At 36.1% G+C, this 24074-nt stretch overlaps 1 protein-coding gene across 8 annotated transcripts in view; it reads left to right on the forward strand.

Annotated features, from left to right (window-relative positions):
* MYO3A (myosin IIIA) overlaps nt 1-24074 on the forward strand; it is a 236097-nt gene that overhangs the window by 50390 nt on the left and 161633 nt on the right. For all 8 annotated transcript variants that reach the window (XM_035306980.3, XM_054258524.2, XM_035306978.3 and 5 more), the window contains 3 exons: nt 487-586; nt 17493-17569; nt 21478-21623. In XM_035306980.3, the coding sequence (XP_035162871.3) occupies nt 487-586; nt 17493-17569; nt 21478-21623 (323 nt within the window). The remainder of the gene's footprint in view (nt 1-486; nt 587-17492; nt 17570-21477; nt 21624-24074) is intronic.

Here is a 24074-nt window from a genome sequence, read left to right on the forward strand (position 1 = left end):
GGCAATTTAAATTGTTTGTGCATTAATTATGAAGCAGTTTCAGTTAAAAAAAAATCTATTTTTAGAAAAATACCACTACATTAGTATTTATTGATGCAAGAATATATGCAAAATCTGACATGTTCAGCATAGCTAATTCTTTTTTTCCACTATAAATCTACTGTCATTATGCTAACAGGATCTTGAATTCTGACCTCATTATATTTCTGAGACTGTGATAGTGATAAAGGTAGAAAATTAAAAACAGGATTTTTTGGCCATTATCTTAAATAAGTATATGAAATATTTTATTCCATTGAAATGAACACATTCGTAATACAGTAGTTCAAAGTGGAAATGATGTAATGTGACTAACTCACTGTGAAACATTTGAATGTCTGAATTTTATTTTAACATGTTTGCTATTGATTTTGTACAAGTACATCATCTAAAAATTTTTGTAATTTGATTTTTTTGTTAAGTCATTATATATTTCCCATCTTCTAGGGACTTCACCATTTGCATAACAACAAAACTATCCACAGAGATGTGAAAGGAAATAACATTCTGTTGACCACTGAAGGTGGAGTGAAACTAGTAGATTTTGGTAAGTTTTGTTCAAAATGCATGAGTTTTAACTGCATAATGAACTAGTATTGTATGATTTGATATTTTTTGAATGGCTTTCCTTTCTAGGTATTAAAGTAGAGGAAAAATCAGTAATATCTTATTAAGGTAAGAAGTGCAGAGATAATTTGGCAAATGAGAGATTCCCAGAAGAGTGACTTCTTTCAAGTCAGCTAGTTTGTGCTCATATAACACCAGTGTAGTAATATGAATAGTTGATCCTCTAAAACAGACAGCATCTCAAATGATTACTATAAGCCTATAATGGCAATCTCATGGTTCCTACTAATGATTGCTTTGCAAATGGACATATATCCAAATTCAGGATTTTGAGATGTGAGGGGAAATTTTCATTATTATCTGGGAGTGTTTCTTCCTTCCTAAGGAGCCACAGGAAAAGATAGTCTCTTTCTTAGGACTTTTGTGTGTCTTACAGTGATACCTGAGACTGCTACAGTTACCTGTGACTAAGGTGCTCTGTCCTGAGCAGAAAGCCAACTCTGAGAAAGGCAGAGCTGAGAGAGGGGAAGGATGGGGGTGTTTGATTATATCATTGAGCCACTAAGTCAACTTTGGGGCCTGCCTTATCTCTGGACCTTTTGTTATGTGAGATAATAAATTTCCGTATTTACTAAGCTTTTCTGTGACGGTGGGTGACAGTAATCCTGAAGATGCCTCAGTATCCTTCAGTCGTTATTCTCCTTCCTTTTTACACTCTAGATGGATAAGATATCCCTCCTTGTGCTTCTGTAACCTGTGTATACTTCCATGTTTGCATTTATCATATAGAATTATAATTATACATTTAGTCAGTTAAAATATATAAACATACTATAAATATAGGTGGACAGACAGGGTCTTTGAGAAGTAGGACTGTGTCTTAGTCTATTTCGTAGACCTAATGTTTTGAGTATAGAACTTCACTGAGTGTTGGCCAGGCGCAGTGGCTCAAGCCTGTAAGCCCAGAACTTTGGGAGGCTGAGGCGGGTGGATCAAGAGGTCAAGATATCGAGACCATCCTGGTCAACATGGTGAAACCCCGTCTCTACTAAGGATACAAAAAATTAGCTGGGTACGGTGGCGCATGCCTATAATCCCAGCTACTCGGGAGGCTGAGGCAGGAGAATTGCCTGAACCCAGGAGGCGGAGGTTGCAGTGAGCTGAGATCGTGCCATTGCACTCCAGCCTGGGTAACAAGAGTGAAACTTCGTCTCAAAAAAAAGAAAGAAATTCACTGAGTGTTAATTGAATGAATGAAGCTTCCTTTATTTTGCATTTTGGAAACTAAAGCTCAAAAAGTTAATGGGTTAAGTTTTAAAATTTCTTTAATATCCAAGTGCATAGCTCTCTAACATGTTGGCTTAGGCCAGGAATGAATTTCAGAGCATCTAGAAAGGAATGGATGAATACTGTATCCTCAAATATGCATGTGCATGAGTTTTTTCTCACCTGTGCCTTTGAAAACTACTGAGCAGCAGTGAATTTGTGAATTCCTAATTAACAACTGGGGTATAGCTAGTCTATGTTGCTTATTAATAACTGGGGTGTAGCTCGTCTATGTTGCTGGTTAAATTCAGAGCCTTGAGCAATCTTTCTGGGTTAGTGTACTAATAAGGGCTTCTGCTTGAAATTACAATAAAACATTCTTCACTCCTCCACAGGAAGGGCCATTATTCTCTCCAGAAAATAATTCTGGCTATACTCTAAGACAGACTCAAATGGAGAACTTGATACTTAACTTGGGATCTCATAATTACCTTGCTCTAAAAAATAGATACAATAAGTATAGCATAAATTGAAAATTGTTAAAGCAAGTATCAATAAACAACTTTGTAGCCATTAAAGAAAAATTTGGTAAACTGGATGCTTTAAGAAATGTAAATTCCTATGATTTCCTTCAAAATCAACTAGATTAAAAACGTATACTTGGGTAACAAATAAGGCAACCTTTTATATGGTACTGTTTTAAAAAGTCATAAATTGGAGTAGTTAAAATGAGAGCTTTGGTGTTAAATTATTTGATTTATAGATTTTCAGCAATAATTAGAAAAGAGGGCCAGTTGCTTATTAAATGCATTCCTAGTGTCTGACACCATAATATTATTAATTACATTCAAGATAGTGTTTATAATATTTCTGTTCTCCACAGTAAGAGGACATGGATTCAGTTTGCCTACAGTGATTAGTAGGTTGTGTGAATTAAAACCTGAGAATGGGAGGTGTGTGCATTTATAGTGAAACTTCTTGAGGGCAGAAAGAACAAGATGTTGTAAACCACAACTTCCAGAATCAAACTGAAAATCAATGTCCTTATTTTATTTTTAAATCAAAATTTCAGAGAAATTTGAGAAATTTTATTTTTAAATTTTCAGAGAAATTTGAGAAATTTTATTTTTAAATCAAATTTTCAGAGAAACAGCTGGGAGTAAAGGGTTTTAGAATAAATTTTATTTGAATCTGTCACTTCATAAGTATACTATCAGCTCATTATTGGGTACTGAAGATCTTAAATGGCTACTAGACACCTCATACTCAGAATGTCCAAAGTGGAGCTGTACTACCTCATCTGTCTCTAGAAATCTGCTGCATATAAAGAGTGTCTTGTCTTAGAAAATCACCCACATCTACGCATTGCTCAAGATGAAAATTTTAGGCTCATCCTTGAATCTTCCTTTGTTTTCACCTCCCACTTATACAACTTACTCACAGAACTTGTCTCTCTGTTAGATATCCTCAGATTCTATCTTTACTACTCCTGCCCTAGTTCTACCCCTCATCTTTTGCCTGGGTTCCTGCAGACAAAAGTTACTGAACTCTCTGAATCCTAATCTTTTTCCCTTCCTTCCAGTCCTTTCTCCACACTGCAGCCGGAGGGATCCTTTCAAAAAACACATCTGATCCTGACACTGCCTTGTTCAGTATTCCATTCAATGACTTCCTCTATCCCTTAGGGAGGATTTTTCCTTATGATCCTCTGTGCTGGCACAGAGTAAGCTAATGAGTAATAACTTTTTTATATTTCTTGGTGCTAATCAGGTACCCTGTCTTCCTACTACCTATCAGCCAGGTCCACGTCTTTCACTACCTTAAATGCACCACAGTCTTTCCCAGTCAGAGCTCTTACACTTGTAACTTGGAAAGTACTTTGAAATTTATTTACGTGCTTTTTTTGTTTTCTTGCCTGAGGACATGATCTTCACCCCAGTGTGCCTGAGGCATCTCTCTGTTTGGCAGCAGGGAAATATTAACGTTTATTCTAGAAGAAATGCAAATTGCAAAAAAAAAATGACCGAGGTAATATTCAGCTTTTAGCATTCAAAAATAGAAATTTGTAGCAAGCCTATCTCCTGAGGAAAGTCTTGTCTAAATTGCTTTACCTTTCATTAGCATATATAGAGAGAGTTTTCAGGAATACACCATAGGGTTTTATGTAAGAGAGGATAGAAAGAAGGGAGAAACCTTTTCCAATTCTAGGGTCATTGTGGAAAGATAAAACAGAGTGAGGCAGGGCAGTGAGATGATCTTTTTTTTTGAAACAGTCTCATTCTGTTGCCCAGGCTGGAGTGAAGGAGATGAGCTTTTGAAAAGATAATGAGGGCAGGAAGGAGCTCTTACCTTCTGTATTAGTCCATTCTCACACTGCTACAAAGAACTACTGGAGACTGGGTAACTTGTAAAGAAAGGAGATTTAATTGACTCACAGTTCCACAGGCTGTGCAAGAGACATGGCTGGGGAAGCTTCAGGAAACTTACAATCATGGGAGAAGGGCAAAGGAGAAGCTGGCATATCTTACCATGGTAGCCAGAGAGAGAGAGTGAAGGACGAAGGGCTACACACTTTTAAACAACCACATCTCGTAAGAACTCACTTACTATCACAAGAACAGCAAGGGGAAATCCTCCCCCATGAACCAATTACCTCCTACTAGCTCCATCCCCCTAAACTGGGAATTACTATTTGATACTACATTTAGGTGGTGTCATAGAACCAAATGATGTTACCCTCACACTTACTAACACTCTCACTTGACATTCCCGGAAAAGCCACTTGGAATCTTCTGCAGTCCTGCCTGGGGTGAGCCACATCATTGCTAACATAGAGAGAAAGAGTGATCAGAATGGAAAGACTCAAGTTAGCTTCCCCAAATCCTTAGCTTTAGTTTCCAGAAACCTGAAAGTAACTGAAAATCTGGCTAAATAGTTTCTAGAGGGGGTTTTTCAAAAGATAAGGGGATGTATAGTGAGGCACTGAGCAGATCCCCTGGACTGACTGTACTGTGTCTGAATGGGAGTCACGGCCAGACCTAAGTGTTCTCAGCTCCAATTGGAGAAAACTGAGACTTAATCTGCTGGAGGAGCCACAGGAAGCCCTGTCTGCATGAGCTCCCTGGAGGCAGATAATGGCCTAGGCGGCCAGTAGTGCACCTAGAAGCTAGGCAGACAAAAGCATATGGCCTCAGAGACTAGAGAGCCCCTATGACCAAGGACCCTCTCCTCTCTCCCTGATACAAGGTCTTATAAGAATGAGGAGGGCAGGCATGGTGGCTTATGCCTGTAATCTCAGCACTTTGAAAGGATGAGGCAGGAGATTCCTTAAGCCCAGGAGTTGGAGGCCAGATTGGGCAATATAGCAAGATTCTGTCTCTACAAAAAGTTATTTTAAAAAATTACTCAAGTGTGGTCACATGCACCTGTAGCCCCAGCTATTCAGGAGGATGAGGAGGAAGGATTGCTTGGGCCCAGGGGTTCTAGGCTGCAGTGAGCTGTGATTGCACCACTGCATTGTAGCCTAGATGACAGAGCAAGACCCTTCCTGAGGAGGGATGCCATCTGAGAAATGGAGCACTTTTATTCAAGAGAGACTGAGCCCTATCTAAAAGGACTTACATATTTATTGAATTTAACTGAGCTTCCTTTTTCTCCCAGCCAGTGGGCAGGAGCCTGGGGAAAGGTCATAATATTTATAGATGAAATGAAGAAATTACAATTTCTTTGTGTATGTAAGAGTAGATTCTGAATTTTTTGACCAGTTACAAACATGATGCTTTTTCTGTATAGAAACCTTCCCTTTCCTCTGCACCCAGCTAACTTCTGTTTGCCTGAGTTTTCCACAACACCCTGTACTTCATTTAGCCAAGCAGTTGTCAGACTTCACTGTAATCATATATTTTATTCGAGTGCTTTCTCTGATAAGCTATAGGTTTCTCTGTCTGGTCTATCACTTTGTCCCTAGAACCAAGTTCAGTGCTAACATTCTGAAAGTACTTAATAAATGAATGAATGAAGGAAAGGGAGGACTTGCCATGCAATTGTATGACAATGAGAAAGTCACATAGAATCTCCAAGGGCATCAAGCTACTTATCTACAAGAGTGAAAAAGTCTCTACCTCCTAAGATTGGCTGCTGCGAAGAGTAAATGGGATGCTAGAGGCAAACTACTTAGTATAGTTACTGATACTTTGTAATTCAGAAAATCTGTGCTGTTATCATTATTATGAGATAATATTCCTACTCAGCCTATAGCTCAATGCTGTACACATACTAGGTGCTTATTAAATAGTTGCTAAATAATGAAAATCTTTGAGTTTCCAAAAGAGGTGCCTCTTTATTTCCCAAAAAGAAAACAACAACCCTCTGCTAGAGTGAATTCGATATTACTTTAATATCAAATGAAGATATCTAATTACACTGAAAGTAAGGTTCAGTTTGCTAATGCTTATTATAAATACAGCCTTTAAGAAAACCTTTTAGTTTTTTGTTAAGTGGGATATACTTTTACAAAAAAATCACCAGACACCTCAGAGAACAAAAAGACAAGTGACCTTATAAATGTTATTAATGAAATGTATTAGCTGTCACTGGCATATGATCAATCAATAAATAATATGACTTCCCAGGAAATAGATCCCTTCAGGCAAGTGAACTAATGTTTGGGAAAAAAAAAATCCTTATTTTGAATAGAAAATGAAAGAGACTAAATTTAAAGGACAGCCCTCAGTTCTCATTTCTATGGATTTCTCTGGGGAACTTCATTTCTAATAGGACATTTAACATTTCAATACAAAAGTACAGAATGTACTTTTTGTGATTTATTTAGACCTCATTCTTATGACAGAATATTTTATGGTTTTTAATCTCTTATTACTCACATGCCCAATTTTAGACCAAATCCCCAATGCATAATGTAGGTCAAAGAGAAGTTGTGATTTGTTTATTAATAACCCACTTTTTAGCACCAAGTAAGGCAGTACACCCAAACTTAAAAACTGTGAAGTGTCTTTAAATCCTTCCTTTCTTTCTGAATAATTTAGAACAAAAGCATTAGGTTGGACAAGCAAGCATGGGAGTCCAGGTGCAGCTCAGTAGGCAGTTTGGAGCCTGAGAGGGATGAGGAAGGTGTCTGTGCTGGCAGGGAATGTGGGGTTCCCAAGTGCAATGAGAAGTGCATCCATGTAGGGTGATGGGGATGACCCTATATGGGGACAAACTTCATGTGGATGAGAAAGTCATCTGCATAGGGATCAGGGTGGAAAGAAGAGATTGGTTACCTAAAGGAGACTTGATACCATCAGGAGATATACTGAGGACAACGGGAGGCAGGTTTCTTAATAGAGAAAAGAATTATGGTGATATTGGATTGGAATTGGAGATATCAATGTGAACTCACTATTTTACTATATATGTATACACATAGATACAAAAATAAATATAATGTGAATGCATGTGAGTGTGTGTGTGTGTGTGTGTATACATATTGCCTAGCTAATTACACTAAGAGAGTGCATTAAGAGAGCACATCTAGCACTTAGCTTTTGGTTTTTAAATATAATTCTTTTTAAATATGATTCCTTTTAATTAAAAGGAATCAGGGATTCTTGGAGAAAGGCTGATTTTAGGGCTCTATGAGATGAGCCTGGAACTTACTGTGCCCCTCAAGAAGGAAACACTCAAACAATGATGGAGACAAGTCAGAGGCACACAGAAGCCAATTTGAAGCAATTCTCATTCTCTATATCTGGGATGGTTTGAGCACCGAAATACTAATATTGCTGGTAATGATACTAATTCACTGAATGCAATAAAAAATCCATTAATGCATACTGGCATACATACATATATAAGTAAATGAATGGGGAAAAGCAGAAGAATGCTGATGAGTAAAGATAGAAGAAATCATGTAATTTTAGAATCATCATTTGGTAGCCATCAATGTAATAATTAATTCATCCAAAAATTTCAATGGCTGCTAAAACTAGTGAGTTACATTTTGATTAGAAATAGGGTAGCCTAATTGTTTCAAAATATCTCTCCACAAAATACTAATTAATTACAAAAGAAAGAGGGAAAGATTACAGGGGAGAAGACTGGCAGACACAACCATTAATCAAGTGCTCAAAGCAAACATAATGAGTAATGAGAAGATGAATGCAAACCACACAGCACCTGAGAGGATGCAATGAGAAGACCTCAACATCACTTCTGTAATGTTCCTGCCAAAAATAAAATTGTGAGGGAATATCCAACAAATCCAAATTGAGGAACCGTCTATAGAACAACTGACTGAAATCTTAAAAAAAAAAATTAAGTTCATGACATTCAAGAAAAGATTGAGGAAATCCTCCAGATTGAAGGAGATTAATGAGACTTGACAAGTAAAAGCACCACATAATCCAGATTAGATCTTTTTGTTATAAAGGACATTTTTAGAACAGTTGATAAAATTTGAATGGGTTCTGTAGATTAGATGATAGAAATGTATCAGTGTTAAAATTTCTGATTTTGAAGGTTGTGTGGGGGAATATCCTTGTTTGTGGCAGTTACAAACAAATATAGAGGAGTGAAGAGGCATGATGTAGCCCACCTTACTCTCGGATGATTCAGGAAAAAATGTACTTTGTAATTTTCTTGCCAAATTTTCTCTAAGGTTGAAATTTGTGTGTGTGTGTGTGTGTGTGTGTGTGTGTAATACATATTAGTTGAATGTTACAAATCTTGAAAATTTTAGAGCAAGTGCTTTGTAGAGTGAAATAATATACTGAAAAGAAAACCTAGAGGAATAAACCATTTTAAAAGTTGGCAGTTTTTAATGCTCATACCTATACAAAACATTAACATTTTACTCATCCAGAATACATTTTTGTACTTTGAGGAGGTGATCTTTAGCTTCCTTGGAAAAAAAATGGTGTTTATAATTCTTATTATATAAAGTTGAACCATGAATAAGTGGACTCTTTATTTTATAGTTTTATGATTAAAGCAGAACCTGTGGGCTGAAGAGTTCTGAAACTGACCATTTTTCAGTGTTGAATTAAGCTGTTTAACATTACAGATACTGGCGTATGTTTTAGTCAAAGACCTTCTTGTTATAAGAACTAGACACCCCAACTACCTCCAAAAAAAAGGTGAAATACAGAAGGCAGTCTCACAGGTGAGAGAGCAGGGCCAAGGGAACTGGAACTGGGACAGATAAGTGAAAGGCAAGAACCAAGACTGCTTGCTGCCTCCTACTCTCTCACTGAAGAAACAGTCTCTTTTCCCTACTCCTCAGGTGCGGATCTGCAGAGCAACCTCTGGAGTTTTTATGTTGCTATCAAGTTCACTGAAAAACAGAAGGCCCAGCCTCCCTTGTTTGACTTCAACACAGCTCTAGAAATTTTAATAAGAACTACAGAGATATAGACCAATGGAACAAAACAGAGGCAGTGGAGGCAACACAACATATCTACAACTATACAATCTTTGATAAACCTGACAAAAACAAGCAATGGGGAAAGGATTCCCTGTTTAATAAACGGTGTTGGGAAAACTGGCTAGCCATGTGCAGAAAGCAGAAACTGGACCCCTTCCTGACACCTTACACTAAAATTAACTCCAGATGGATTAAAGACTTAAACATAAGACCTGACACGATAAAAACCCTAGAAGGAAATCTAGGCAAAACTATCCAGGACATAGGAGTAGGCAAGGACTTCATGAACAAAACACCAAAAGCATTGGCAACAAAAGCCAAAATAGACAAATGGGACCTAATCAAACTCCACAGCTTCTGCAGGGCAAAAGAAACAGTCACTAGAGTGAATCAGCAACCAACAGAATGGGAAAAAATTTTTGCAGTTTACCATCTGACAAAGGGCTGATTTCCAGAATTTACAAAGAACTCAAACAGATTTACAGGAAAAAAACAAACAAGCCCATTCAAAAGTGGGCAAAGGATATGAACAGACACTTTACGAAAGAAGACATATATGAGGCCAACAGTCATATGAAAAAATGCTCATCGTCACTGGTCATCAGAGAGATGCAAATCAAAACCACATTGAGATATCATCTCACGCCAGTTAGAATGGCGATCATTAAAAACTCTGGAGACAACAGATGCTGGAGAGGATGTGGAGAAAAAGGAACATTTTTACACTGTTGGTGGGAGTGTAAATTAGTTCAACCATTGTGGAAGACAGTGTGGCGATTCCTCAAGGCCTTAGAAATAGAAATTCCATTTGACCCAGCAATCCCATTACTGGGTATATATCCAAAGGACTATAAATCGTTCTACTATAAGGACACATGTACACGAAAGTTCATTGCAGCACTGTTTACAATAGCAAAGACCTGGAATCAACCCAAATGCCCATTGATAATAGACTGGATTGGAAAAATGTGGCACATATACACAATGGAATATTATGCAGCAATCAGAAATGATGAGTTTGTGTCGTTTGTGGGGACATGGATGAATCTGGAGAACATCATCCTCTGCAAACTGACACAAGAACAGAAAATGAAACACCGCATATTTTCACTCATAGGCGGGTGATGAAGAATGAGAACACATGGACACAGGGAGGGGAGTACTAAACACTGGGGTCTATTGGGGGGAAAAGGGGAGGGCCAGTGGGAGGGGAGGTGGGGAGGGATAGCCTGGGGAGAAATGCCAAATGTGGGTGAAGGGGAGAAAGGAAGCAAAACACACTGCCATGTGTGTACCTACGCAACTGTCTTGCATGTTCTGCTCATGTACCCCAAAACCTAAAATGCAATAAAAAATTAAAAAAAAAAAATAAGAACTACCAAGTGTGCTTTTCTATCAAGTGATAACTGTAGGTGAACCAAGAGGACTTATATTTTTAAGAATGACTTCTTTATTCCTCAGTGCTTCTAATTGTAAAACAAGTATTTTGGACTAGAACTTAAAGATCTTAGTCTGCAGTTGTAAAATTTTAATCTCTGAAGAGCTTTAAGTTAATAGAAATTATGATAGGCAGGAGAGAGAAAAATGAGAGAGGTAAATGGGGCAAAAAGGACATGGAAAAATAAGACAAGATATCAGTGATGATAGTGTACCATGAATGAGAAGTATGCTATGTACTCTACTCTCTACAACTAATGTCCGGTACTGAACATATGTACACATATGCATACTCATCCAGGATTAAATGGTGTAGACAGAGCTCGGTGCATTGTTCATATGTCCAAAGCCAAGAAGAATGTGGCAAACAGTGTGATGTTGAGGTCTTTAAAGAAAGCCATATAATTATCTTTATTATAAGATATGAACCAAGTCTTAAATAAAGGAAAAGATCTAGAGGCAAAACGACTGGAGAGAGAATGGATTTTCAAGAGAAATCATGTGATTATTGATTGGAGAGGTAATTGGAGTGAGCCAGTCACCTTGAGTCACTGTAGAGACTGAATGTTAAAGCTGGAGAGAAGCTTAAATATCATTTGGTATATTAAGTACAGGAACATCAAAAGATTTTTTATCCTTGTTATATGCAAAATGTCTGAATATGAATTTTTTGTTTGAAAGTATATAGCATCTGTGAAATTCACTAAGTAGTTTTTAATCCAAAAGTAATAAAGAATCTTTTATTTATTTCAGTTCCCTAAATTAAGTAATGCAAAAATAAAAGCCTAGAGAAGGAAAATGACTTGCTGAAAGGCACACTTTAATATTCCATTTGCTAGAAATGTACAATGGTTTTGAAATATACTAACTGAAGAGTTTTGCATTTATTTGTTAAATGCTATTTAATTAAATAAGATTGTCAAATATAGCATTCTTATTTTGTGGCTTTTCCTTTTCTTTTCTTTTTTTTTTTTTGACAGCATCTCACTCTGTCACCCAGGTTGGAGTGCAGTGGAGCAATTTCTGGGCCCACTGCAACCTCTGCCTCCCCAGCACAAGGGTCTATTTACATATTAAAGATGATTGTTTCTGGCCCAGGGTAGTGGCTCACACTTGTAATGCCAGCACTTTGGGAGGCAGAGGTGGGTGAATAGCTTGAGCCCAGGAGTTCAAGACTGGTAACATGATGAAATGCTGTCTCTACTAGAAATACAAAATAAAGTTAACTGGGTGTGGTAATATGCACCTCTAGTGCCAGCTAGTCAGAAGACTGAGATGGGAGAATTACCTGAGCCCAGGAAATTGAAACTGCAATGAGCTGTGATTGTACCACTGTATTCTAGCCTGGGTGATGGAAGTGAGACTGTGTCTAAAAAGAGAAAAAGATGATTATATCTATACTTAGTTTACATTATTTAAATAAAAACTATTTCAACAAACTAGAAAACAGAGAAAATGGACACATTCCTGTAAGCATGCAGTCCTCCTAGATTAAATCAGGAAGAAATAGAAACCTTAAACAAACCAATAACAAACAGCAAGATTGAATTAGTAATTTTAAAACTGTCAACAAAAACAAAGTCCAGGGCTAGATGTGTTCACTAAATTCTATGAGACATTCAAAGAAGAATTGACACCAATCTCACTGAAACTATTCCAAAAGGCTGAGAAAAAAAGTATACCCTGATACCAAAAGCTGGAAAGGACACAACTGCAGACCAATTTCCCTGATGAACATTGATGCAAAAATCTTCAACCAAATACTAGCTAACTGAATCCAGCAGCACATCAAGAAGATAATTCATCATAAGCAAGTGGTTTTTATTCCAGGGATACAGGAATAGTTTAACATGCACAAGTCAATAAATGTAATAAATCACATAAGCAGAATTAAAACCAAAAACCATATGATCATCTCAATAGATGCAGAAAAAGCATTTAACAAAATCCATCATTCCTTTATGATAAAAACTCTCAACAAACTAGGCATGGAAGGCACCTATCTCAAAATAATAAAAGCCATCTATGAAAAACACACAGCCAACATCATGGGGAAAAGTTGAAAGCTTTCCCCCTGAACAGGAACGAGACAAGTATGCCCACTTTCACCACTCCTATTCAACATAGTTCTGCAAGTACAGAGCAATTAAGCAAGAGAAAGAAATAAAGGTCATCCAAATTGGAAAAGAGGAAGTCAAACTTGGCCGTTTGCAGATAATATGATTGTATACCTGGAAAATCCTAAAGACTCCTCCAAAAACTCCTAGATTTGATAAACGAATTCAGACAAGTCTCAGGTTACAAAATCAATGCACACAAATCAGTAGCACTGCTATACACCAAAATGACCAAGCTGAGAATCAAATCAAGAACTCAATCACTTTTATAACCGCTGCAAAAAATAGTTCAAAGAAATAATGGCCAAAATCACTAATAAATAAATACACTAATGCTAATTAATGATAGCTGATGAGCTAAAAAAAAAAGGTTTAAAGTTTATGAATTTGTGTTCAACCAAATTCAAAGCTGTCCTGGGCTGCATGTGGCCTATGGGCTGTGGATTGGAAAAGCTCAATAAAGAAAAATGAACATAAATCCTTCTTAAACTTTTCCAAAAAATAGAAAAGGAGGTATACTTCCTAACTTATTGTGTAAAACATGCATTGCCCTCATATCAAAGCCAAAGACACTGTGAAAAAGAAAACCACAGAATAATTCTTAAGAACATGGATACAGGCCGGGCACAGAGGCTCAAGCCTGTAATCCCAGCACTTTGGGAGGCCAAGGTGGGTGGATCATGAGGTCAACAGATCGAGACCATCCTGGTCAACATGGTGAAACCCCGTTTCTACTAAAAATACAAAAAAAATTAGCTGGGCATGGTGGTGCATGCCTGTAGTCCCAGCTGCTCAGGAGGCTGAGGCAGGAGAATTGCCTGAACCCAGGAGGTGGAGGTTGCAGTGAGCTGAGATCACGCCATTGCTCTCCAGCCTGGGTAACAAAAGCGAAACTCCATCTCAAAAAAAAAAAAAAGAGAATATGGATACAAAAACTCTCAAAAATGTTAGCAAACCAAATTCAGCAGTATATTAAAAGGATTATAAACCATACAACAAGTAAAAGTGAGATTTATTCCTGGAATGACGGATGGTTCAACATACAAAAATAAATCAATGTAAGATACTACATTAACAGGAGGGTTGTCTGAAGGTTATCTGAAGCAGCTCCAGCAGCAGCCACAGTGGCTCAGACTCCCCTGCCTTGGACAACTCGAGATGCCTGCCCATTTTCAGCAGACTTTCCATCTCAGATGACTACACCGGGGTAGGGAGCGACCCCTGCCTACTCTACTCCCTACCTGGCACCCACATCCCATACCCTCATCTCCCTACCCATTTGATTCCCCACAACTCCTACACTAACAAAGTTAAGCTCAACTCCTTTTTCCCTAAAACCTTGGAATGCCCCATGCTCTCCCTCTCATTATTCCACCTAAGGTAAGGACAAGTCAATTTGTCAGTAGCTTCTTCTGGTCTGAAACCCTGCCCGAGATTTTATAGCCCACTTACCATTCATAACAAAGCCCTATATTTTGTTAGTAGATGTCTTTTATTACTGGCTTAGGCCTTAAGTGCCAAATCACAAAAGGAAAAGCAATAACAGCTTGCAGAAGCAACTTAGTGCTTTGTAATCTAACTTTGTCACTGTGACTACATTACCCCTTCAGCACCAGAGGGCACCATGGGCCTGCTGGAGGACCTCTACCCATGGGCGAAGTGAAGGCCAGAAACCAGCAGCTCTCTCCACTGGCGACACAACTGCACCTCCTTTATTTCAGTCTCCAGCACATGTATTACTACCTTCTTCCCAGTGTCACCTCTTCACCCTACCCCCACCCCCCAGCCCCTTGGGATAGTTGTTGCCACAGTTGGGTTTTGGGAGAAACCTGTCTTGACATTTAAAAACTCTTTATTCCCAATCTGAACCCCTGTTGACTAATCTTGCCTGGGTTTGTATAGGTCTGCAGGAAGAAAGGCTAAAATGAAAATTTTGACTGAAGTGGGACTTTGTGGTTTATATTTTTCTTTTCTTAAGTGGGCAGGAAGGGGAAGCTAGAGGGACTATGAGAGACTAAATTTTGGTGATAAAGTTCCCTAGGTCATATGTGACATCTTTAAAAATAAAAAAAAGAAAAAAAAAAGGAAGGGTGAGCAGTTAATGGTATTCATTTCACCTACAATATCTGTGTAAAATGATTTCCTATAGAAGTAGCTTTATTAATATTTGCTCTAGAATACTGTAGGTCTATCCTTAGAGCACTCACACCATGCTTTTTTCCTTGGGTTTTAAACTTCATATAACTTTCAGAAATTGGAGCGTAAAACTTTTGCTTTTTACTGCACATCAATGTAAAAGGCTTATTTAACTTAAAAAAAATCCACCAATTTAAATATTAATCTGATTTCAAAACCACTTTCACAGAAATATTTAGAATACAGTCTTACAAAATACTGTTTGACTTAGGGAATAGGGAATGGGGTTGCTGTATATAGCCATGAAACAGCCTAGGAAGCCTTGTTGGATTACCTAAAACAGCCATGGCCCTCCCAAGCTGACACATAAAATTAGCTATCACACTGTCTTAACCTCATCAACAAAATAAGGATATTAGATGGTATAACACAATTTAAGACCCCTTTATATTAACAAAACTCTATATTTTTATAGTTTTAGTTCTCATTCCTACAGTATTTTGTTATTAACAATGACAAAACATGCTTTTCTCTCTGCTCTACTGAGATGTCAAGGGTTATAGTAAAGTGAGTTCCCAGAAGTTGTCTGGTCTATTTGAGCCATGTTGAAAAGCACATATTTGATGTTTCTGCTGTCTTCCTAAGACCCTAAGAGTTTTCTTGACTACGAGGATGAAGTCTGCATATTTCTCTCCCTAGAAATAGGGCTTGTGCAATAGGGAATGGGGTTGCTGTACAATCATGGAATAGCCCAACAAGCCTTGCTGAACAGAACTAAAATAGCCTGAAAATTCCCTAGCAGAGCAAAAGGCTCAAGAAGCATTAACATAAACCTCTATAACGTTCCTGTGGCTTTGACTTATCATAGATTATTGCCTTTTCTATTAGACTGTTTTCTGTTCGGCCTTGGTCCTTTTTGACCTCTTTTTCCTTGTCATATATTCTCACTATCCCAACATTCTGCCTGGAATTTTCCATCTATCAGCTGTTTCTCTCTTGAGATGATTATGTAACTGTTTACTTTGGTGATTTATTCCTTCAGTTATTCTCTAGACAAGATGATTTTCCTAATCTTCTTTACTTCCTAGGGCTCCTGAACCTATACTTTGGATCCCTGTTGCCTTTTAAAGTAATTTTTGTCAATCATTTTAATAGAATTTTGCATTTTTCTATCTTCTTAGCTATTTTTTTTTGTGGGAATTTACACTAAGTAAAAATCTCATTTGTCCTCAGGGGAGTGACTTTCCTTTCCAGTTTAAGTTTACTAACCTGAAAATGAGCAAGTTATTATGATCATTAAGTTATCTTCTAGCTGTGAAGCTACTTGATTGTGTTACTTAAATGATCTTGAGTTTTAACAGGCATTGCATGTACTCAAAAAACATAAAATTTAGTAAATTCTTTCCTCTGTCACTTGTTCATAGTTGGGTATGTGTCCTGTTTTTAACGTTACACTCCTCACTCCTCTGCCCAAGTATATTTCCAATACTGAAACACCCATTTGGTTGCATATGGGCTTTGAATTTCATGGTAAAAGTCGAATGCCGTCTTGGAGAAATAAAACGTATCTCCATTTCAAATCTCCATTAGTACCTTTCTTCTACTTGGCTTATAAGATGAGCAACCAGAGCCTAAAATGAATGTGACTTTGGGGAGGCACTTTGCAAAGCAGGAAAATCAGGTAATGAAAGCCCATGATTTGGGTTTAACTCATCAAGTCCAGAGCAAGGTGAAAGGTCTGTACAGTTAGATCACCAGGACTCCTTGTGCGAGGACCAGGAGTGTGAAAATCGAGAAAAGAAACTGTACTCCTAATTCTCTTGAAGGTCAATTATGAGTGGTCTAACAAGGTGGAATTAATGAAAGGACATGACTGAAATATTTGGTTATACCTCTTTACTGTAGTCCTTCAGTCTGTAATGTCTCTAAAGGAAGAGTACTTATTCTGTTAATGGTGTTGGTTTAAATAGATATAGTTGATTTGAAACTTCCAGTCAGATAAGGTGTGATTTGCCCAGGGTTGGTAGATGGAAAACAATTTATGGAGATTCATAAATCACCTACGACGTGCATAACATCATGTAGGACATTCTCAAATTCACTGGAATTTGTTAGTGGGGAGGGAGAAAAATAGGGCAGAGAGGAAGCACACCATTTAAATAACAGTTACATGCCAAAATATGTAAAATTGTTTACAGTGTGGAAGATTGAAATAGGGATCAGTATAATTGAAGCAGATTAAAAGCCAGCATGGGGGAATTAAGATTTGAAATGGGGCTTTAGGAAGGAGCAGGATTTGGAGTTGAGAAAGAGAAAATAGGAGAACCATTTTGTTTTTTGGTTCTGCAGAAATCCTGAATTAGGATCCTTTAATGTGAAGTTAGTTCCACTGGCAGGTTTGAGGAAATAGAATTTTAATATTAGTTTGTAAAAAAAAAATTGTAGCAATTGAAAGCTCTTTATATGAGTAATTAATGCAAAAAAGTACATTTTGTCTCTTCCTCCAGGTGTGTCTGCCCAGCTCACCAGTACCCGGCACCGTCGGAACACATCCGTAGGAACACCATTTTGGATGGCTCCTGAGGTCAGATTGAGTTTTGAGGGAGACGAACATAATAGCTGATCCTGTCTGACTTTCCTTTTTATGTGTACTCTATTTCCGTAAGCGTTTTGGAATATAAGAGAGGAAACTGTCAGTTGTGTTATTTTTATGTGAGATTTTTGCTATGTGAGGAGGTGCCTGGGAGGTGGTCAATAAATGGGCTACGAATGAACACATGAATCAACGAAAGATAGAATGAGTGAATCAGATGAGGTAAAGAGAAACTACTTCCAGCTTTGATTCTTCATTGAATTTAGCTGTTTAGCGTGCATCTGTACTAATGATATTTACATTCTCTTTTAAAATTGTAATAGAAATAGAACATTATGAGAACCCCTAGCCTTTGTGAGATCAGACTTGGGTCCATTAACCTATATGGCAGGTTCCTGTGTTGAGTCACTCTGCCTGTGGACTATGCTCAGCTTTAGTAAATTCTTTTCAGCATTACCTTTGGGAAGTTGCAGATAAACTGCTAAAATAGTTGAGGGAAAAAGTTTTCAAGAGTCATCTTCTTCCCCATCACTATTAATGCTTTTAATTGTTTTAATTATGTTTATCACCTATAATAGACACTTATTTTTGAAAACTTTCTCTGCAACTGTTGGGAAAAGCACTGCTATTTAGCTCCAATTTTCTAGGGAATGAAGGGAAGAGAAGTAATTCATATACTATATTAATATTTTCAAATCTTATAATTAAATTTGAGTATTAAATGCTGGTATGCTGTTTTTATTTGAATACTCATTTAATTATTACTTGCAAAACAAGTTAAAATGTAAACTTAGTACAAAATATGGGCAGAAGATGAATTATTTTAAGGAACTTAAAAAATCCACAGTGGATTAAAAAAATTTTTTTAACACGGAGCACATCTTAGAATAAATAAAAAGTATAGTCACAGAAGCAAAAACAAAAATTGAAAAAGAAAATCTCAAAGGAGAGTTTCTTTAGAATTTGTTCTAATATATCAGATTACTAGTGTTTTTAAAACTTAGAAAAAAATTTACAAAAATGAGAAGTTAATAAAAACTTAGTTATAATACCAAACATTGCATTTTTTGCATATATTAATATGATTAAATAATTTCCTAGCTTTATGGTTTTTATATGTTTATTTATTATAACAAAGCCATTATTCAATATTTAAATTTCTATTTAGTAAAAACACTCATTAATATGTAATTACTAGACAATCATTTTTCTAATGTCAGTTTTATTATTAATAAACCTATAGTAGCCCCAGTAAGGCTTGAAAGTTCTTTCTGGCTTAGCAAACTAATGGATATTATAAAAGAGAAAAAAGGTTCACTACAGTGTTTTTCAAGCTGTCATGGAAATACATGTTTGAAATTTTGTTCATATTATGTTCATCTCTCTGTAATAAGTATTTTCTAAACTTGAAGAACATATTTTAAATAATGAGCTCTCTAGTTAATCAGGATATTCCACAGATACCTCTCTATGGTATTAATAGCAAATTTTTAAGAATCGAAAGCAATAAGGTGAACAAATATAAATATATTCACCATGATGGCATAGAAGTATTTCAGTGTTTTTAGAGCTCAGAAGGCAAGCTTATTCAAATCAATTATCACTTGAAGAGTGAAATTCTTTATTTGGCATTTTAAAATTAAATTCTGTATCACAAGTAGCGTTCGCTGGTTACATAAAGACATCCTCTGCCAGGATGAAGGAAACAAGGGAATTAGTGACTGCAGTAGGTGACCATACAACTTATCATACAAACCAGCACACCTTGGAGAGTGAAAAGGGCTAATATTCATCATGATTCTAGGACAACAAGCATTAAACAAGAATTTCCCAGGCAAAATGGGACATAAATTCACCTGAGCCTATGGGGAGATATGCTCTGACCACATATGTAAAGTCATGAAATAATGTATTATCCTGAAAAATAATTTTCCTTAGAAAAAAATGACATTATTTTTATGCTCTAGCAAACAAAGGTATATTAGACAACAGAATGAGAAATTCATATGAATGCATTTTTGAATTTTAACAGCTTTTTAGACATTTTAAATAAATTGAATCAACAATATGTGGCCCTTGTGTCTGGCTTCTTTTAGATAGTGTAATGTTTTCAGGGTTCATCCATGTTGAAGCATGTATTAATGCATCGCTCATTTTTAGGGCTGAATAATATTCCATTGTATATATAGACCACATTATGTTTATCCATTTGTCAGTTGATGAACATTTGGATGTTTATAACTTTTGGTTATGTGTGAATTTTTAATGTAAAAATTAGGACTTTACACTTTCCTTCAGTACTTCAGGCTATGCTCTCTGATTTTAGTGGCTTACTCTCATGTGATATTAAAAATACTTTCATAGAAAAAGTTAAGAAGCACTGTGTATGATGATGTCCAATAATACTAACTCTAAGTTGAGAAAATATTCTTTCTTTGTATGTAAACATATATATGCACATGTATAATTTATTTGTGAATGTATTTATTGTTATCCTTCAGGTACTTAGAAATAAATTGGTTAATGGCCTTCTTATTTGCCCATAAAGTTGCCACCCAAGCCAAAATGAGAATATTACCAACAGCATGCACTGGACTCTGTCTCTTCCCCTATTCCAACTCGTTACCTCCTCTCAAGAGTGACTGTTGTCCTATATGTTTTGTTTATCATTGCCTTCTTTTTATTTTTTAATCACACTGATATGATTATAATGAAACCGTTTCCTGTCATTGCCATTAGTGTCAGATATAAATAAAAATTTATTTATGAAGGAGTCACTTTTTCTGGATGACATGTGTGTAAAGGTTACCAACTAAATTCTAGTGTGCCCACACAAATTTTTTTTAAATGCGTTAAGCCTGATGTTAAGTGAAGTCAGAAGGTGAAATATCATTCCAAAAAGGGCCGTAGATTTTTCACTTTATATATCATTTTACAGTACTGTATATAAATGACACAATTCTAATCTGCCATCATCCCAAAATTATTTTTTATTTTTCTTGTGGATTGGCATGCACAAAACATAAAATTTTAAAAATGTAAAAAATGGTTCTTAAAATGTAAAGTTGAATTTTCTTTTTGTGATTATTGATGTTAATAATTACCATTCAAAATCAATCTGTATTTGTACTTACAAATTTATAACTAAATTGGGAAGTAATCAATCCAATACTTTATATTATACAATCTTACAATATTATAAAAACAAATTCCTCTTTTTTTCCTTTTTTCTCAATTATATCTTTTGATTAGTGACATGTTTTTAAACCTGGTTGCAGTTTTAAAAACAAATTTAGGGTGGCCTCAGATAAGCTGTTGATAAAACCACATCAGGGTTTATTTTTATTCAGTTTTCTTTTATTAGTGGCTTAAAGCTTTTTGCATTCCTCCAAACTTGTCTTATTCCTCCCATGGGTAGCCTTGTCTTCTGGTTGCCAGTAGAGATCAAGGCCATCTAACTAGACAGCCCTCAAGAATATTTACCTTTATTTCCTCTACTTTTAATTCTTTGAAAACATAGTCTTTATCTTTTTCCATTCCCTCAATAGATATTTATTGAGTGACAACCACTGTCCAATCTTAAGCTGTGAGTTTGATCCCATGCCATTCCATTTGGAACACCATATCTTTCCTCCTTTTTTTTCTATATTTTCAAAAATATTTCTTTTTATAGGCTTCTTTTTTATAATTGTAAACCTTCTAACATATTATCTGTTCACAGAACAAAAATACTACTACCGATAATTGATCTTTTATTCTCATTCTAAGTTACTGCCTTCGTTTTTACTTGTAGCTGTCAAACTTCACCAGTTTAAATACTTAATGTTTGTTCTAAGTATTTTACTACATACTTGTTAAAGTTACAAACTTCACCTTTTGGTGGTGTGGTTTTCTACTAGGTGATTGCGTGTGAACAGCAATTGGATACCACTTATGATGCCAGATGTGACACTTGGTCCCTGGGTATTACAGCCATTGAGCTGGGTGATGGAGATCCTCCACTAGCTGACCTGCATCCAATGAGAGCACTCTTCAAAATACCAAGGTCAGATGACTAACATTAGGTCCAGTGTCTACACCTGGTTTTTCTTCCTCCATCTACTGAGTGTTTATCATGTTCTTCATGGAGACATTCAGATACATCCCACAAAGTTGGGAGCAGAAGAGCCTGGAATATTATTCTGCTTCTTCTGAGACATTGTATTTGTTCAGTAGTTGCATTTCCCTGGTCTAAGTATAAGAGCTTTCTCTTGATAATCACTGTGTCTTTCTCTCTTTTACTATGATTTAATCTCAGAAAATAGCAGTTTCTCCCACTCTTTATCCATTCCCCAGTGACTCAATGAGGCATCATAGTTCATAACCTGTGCAAGCGTTTTGCTTAGCTTTACCTACTGATCTAGTAATTTTTTACTACTTGCTAAAACTTCCCTTCATTCAGAACTTTAAAATAATATTATTAAGAAAATTATATTAAAAATTTCTTGAGAAAATGATTTTAAACATGTTAATATTTTGAATATATTAATATAAAGCAATGAATTTAGAAGAATAACCTCTTTTAGTGCCATGAAAGCACTTGACTATATAGCCCCACCTCTTTGTGTGTGTATCACCAGATGTTCCTCTACTGTTCTATTACTAATTTCTTTAAACACTGTTTTCTATGAGTGGTGGTTAGTCCCTAGATGTTTCAGGTAACTAATGTGAAAAAATAACACATTTATTAAAGGTGTTGTTTTTAAATACATTTTTAAGGATTTTGCCTTAATTATAATAGGACACACACCCAGACCTTGTGGTGACAGGGATCTAGGACATTAGAATATTTGGCATCTAACTAAATTATTATAAGACCAAAGCATTTGAATTCATTTTTAATTTTACCTTTGAATTTCTTGACCTATCTATATATTCCAAATTATAATACTTTGGCTATATATTATCCTTTACATACTGCTAATTTTGTAAGTGGAGAAACAACATTACAGAAAAGAATGGAAAACCTTCTCTATACTAAATCTAAGACATTTCATTAAATATGAAGAAAGCTGGAAAAAAATCTGTATTTTCTAACTTCTACTGTCATTCAGTATGTAAAGTGAAGTTCTGTACTGCCTTAGCTGTTTTAATTGTGGATTAAACCATCGTATTTAGTCTGATGTTTATTACTCTTGGTGATAATGCCACATGAAGGAAGGGTGACACTATTGATAGATATTGTACCTAGGTAACAGGCAATGTGCAAAGTAATTCTAGAAATTACATCATCTTAGTTATTTCCTTATTATGTCTAACACCAGTGGAATTCCAAGAATACTGACTATAGTAATATATAGAAAAGGGGGCTCTGAAAAGCTACCCAGTTCTGAGTGTTCTGAAATAATCCAAATTTTGTTATTCAAAGCAAGCCAATAAATCTCATAAAAGGAAGGACAAGAAACAAAACAACATTTCTGCAGAAAAGAATTACCTCTTTTAATGTGCAAATTAGCAATCTTAAAATTGTCCTAAGGATTGTGAAATGAGCTTAGTCGTGATCTGGGGTAGATGAGTAGCTGCACTTTGCTTTAATGAGCCTGTACAAACTGTACATTAATTTCATTATACGCTATTTAAGGAGTAATGCAGAACCGAAGACAAAGTATTTCCATTTCACTAATGAAAACAAAGAGCTGTTAGAATTAACATAAAGCAGCACTTCAGCAAATTCAACTATCATGGTTGATCAATGCTGCTTGATTACAGAGTTAGATCAGCCTCATTTTCAACTGATGTTCCTTTGTATTCAACGAATGTACCAAAAAAATATATTTGTTCAGCTTAAACTGAAAGGAATTAATAAAATTGTTAAAGTTGTATTCAGAGCTTTATTGCTAACAATATTTTTCAGTTCCTTACCTTTGTAACACTTTGTAATGTGTTTCCTGCCATGTGTTCAGTAACAATAGAACAACTCATAAGGGCATTCTACTGTGCCACTCCTGGGCATACTTTCCTCCATATTCCAAACAGCCCACTTCTGTGTTCCCTGGATGTTCCTCAGAGACTCCAGTGGAACTCATAGGAAAAAAACCTTTTCCCCAGGATCTGTTGTTTCTGTTCTGTTAAGTACTGATGTTTCCCTCTAGAGCTAGGTAAAAACAAGAAGATTCTTTAAAAAAGAGAGAGAGAAAAAAAAAAGATTAGTCGGGCATGGTAGTGCCCGACCTGTAGTCCTAGCTACTTCAGAGGATGAGGTGAGAGGATAAAAAAAGAAAAAGAAAAAATTAACAGTTTGGAAAAATTAGGTCATATGTTAACTGCTTTCAGAGAAACAAAAATTGTGTCTTTTTGTATAAAGGAAGATGATTAACTATTTATTTGTATTGAAATTGGAAAAAGATGGAATTCTTGATTACAATTGGCAGAACGTGTCATTGTAGTAATATATTAGTCTATCTGGCTCTGCCTCTCATTTTACACTGACTGACAAATATGTAGAATTTAACATTGA

This window comes from Callithrix jacchus, chromosome 7 (genome assembly GCF_049354715.1).
Source record: "Callithrix jacchus isolate 240 chromosome 7, calJac240_pri, whole genome shotgun sequence".
NCBI lineage: Eukaryota > Metazoa > Chordata > Mammalia > Primates > Cebidae > Callithrix > Callithrix jacchus.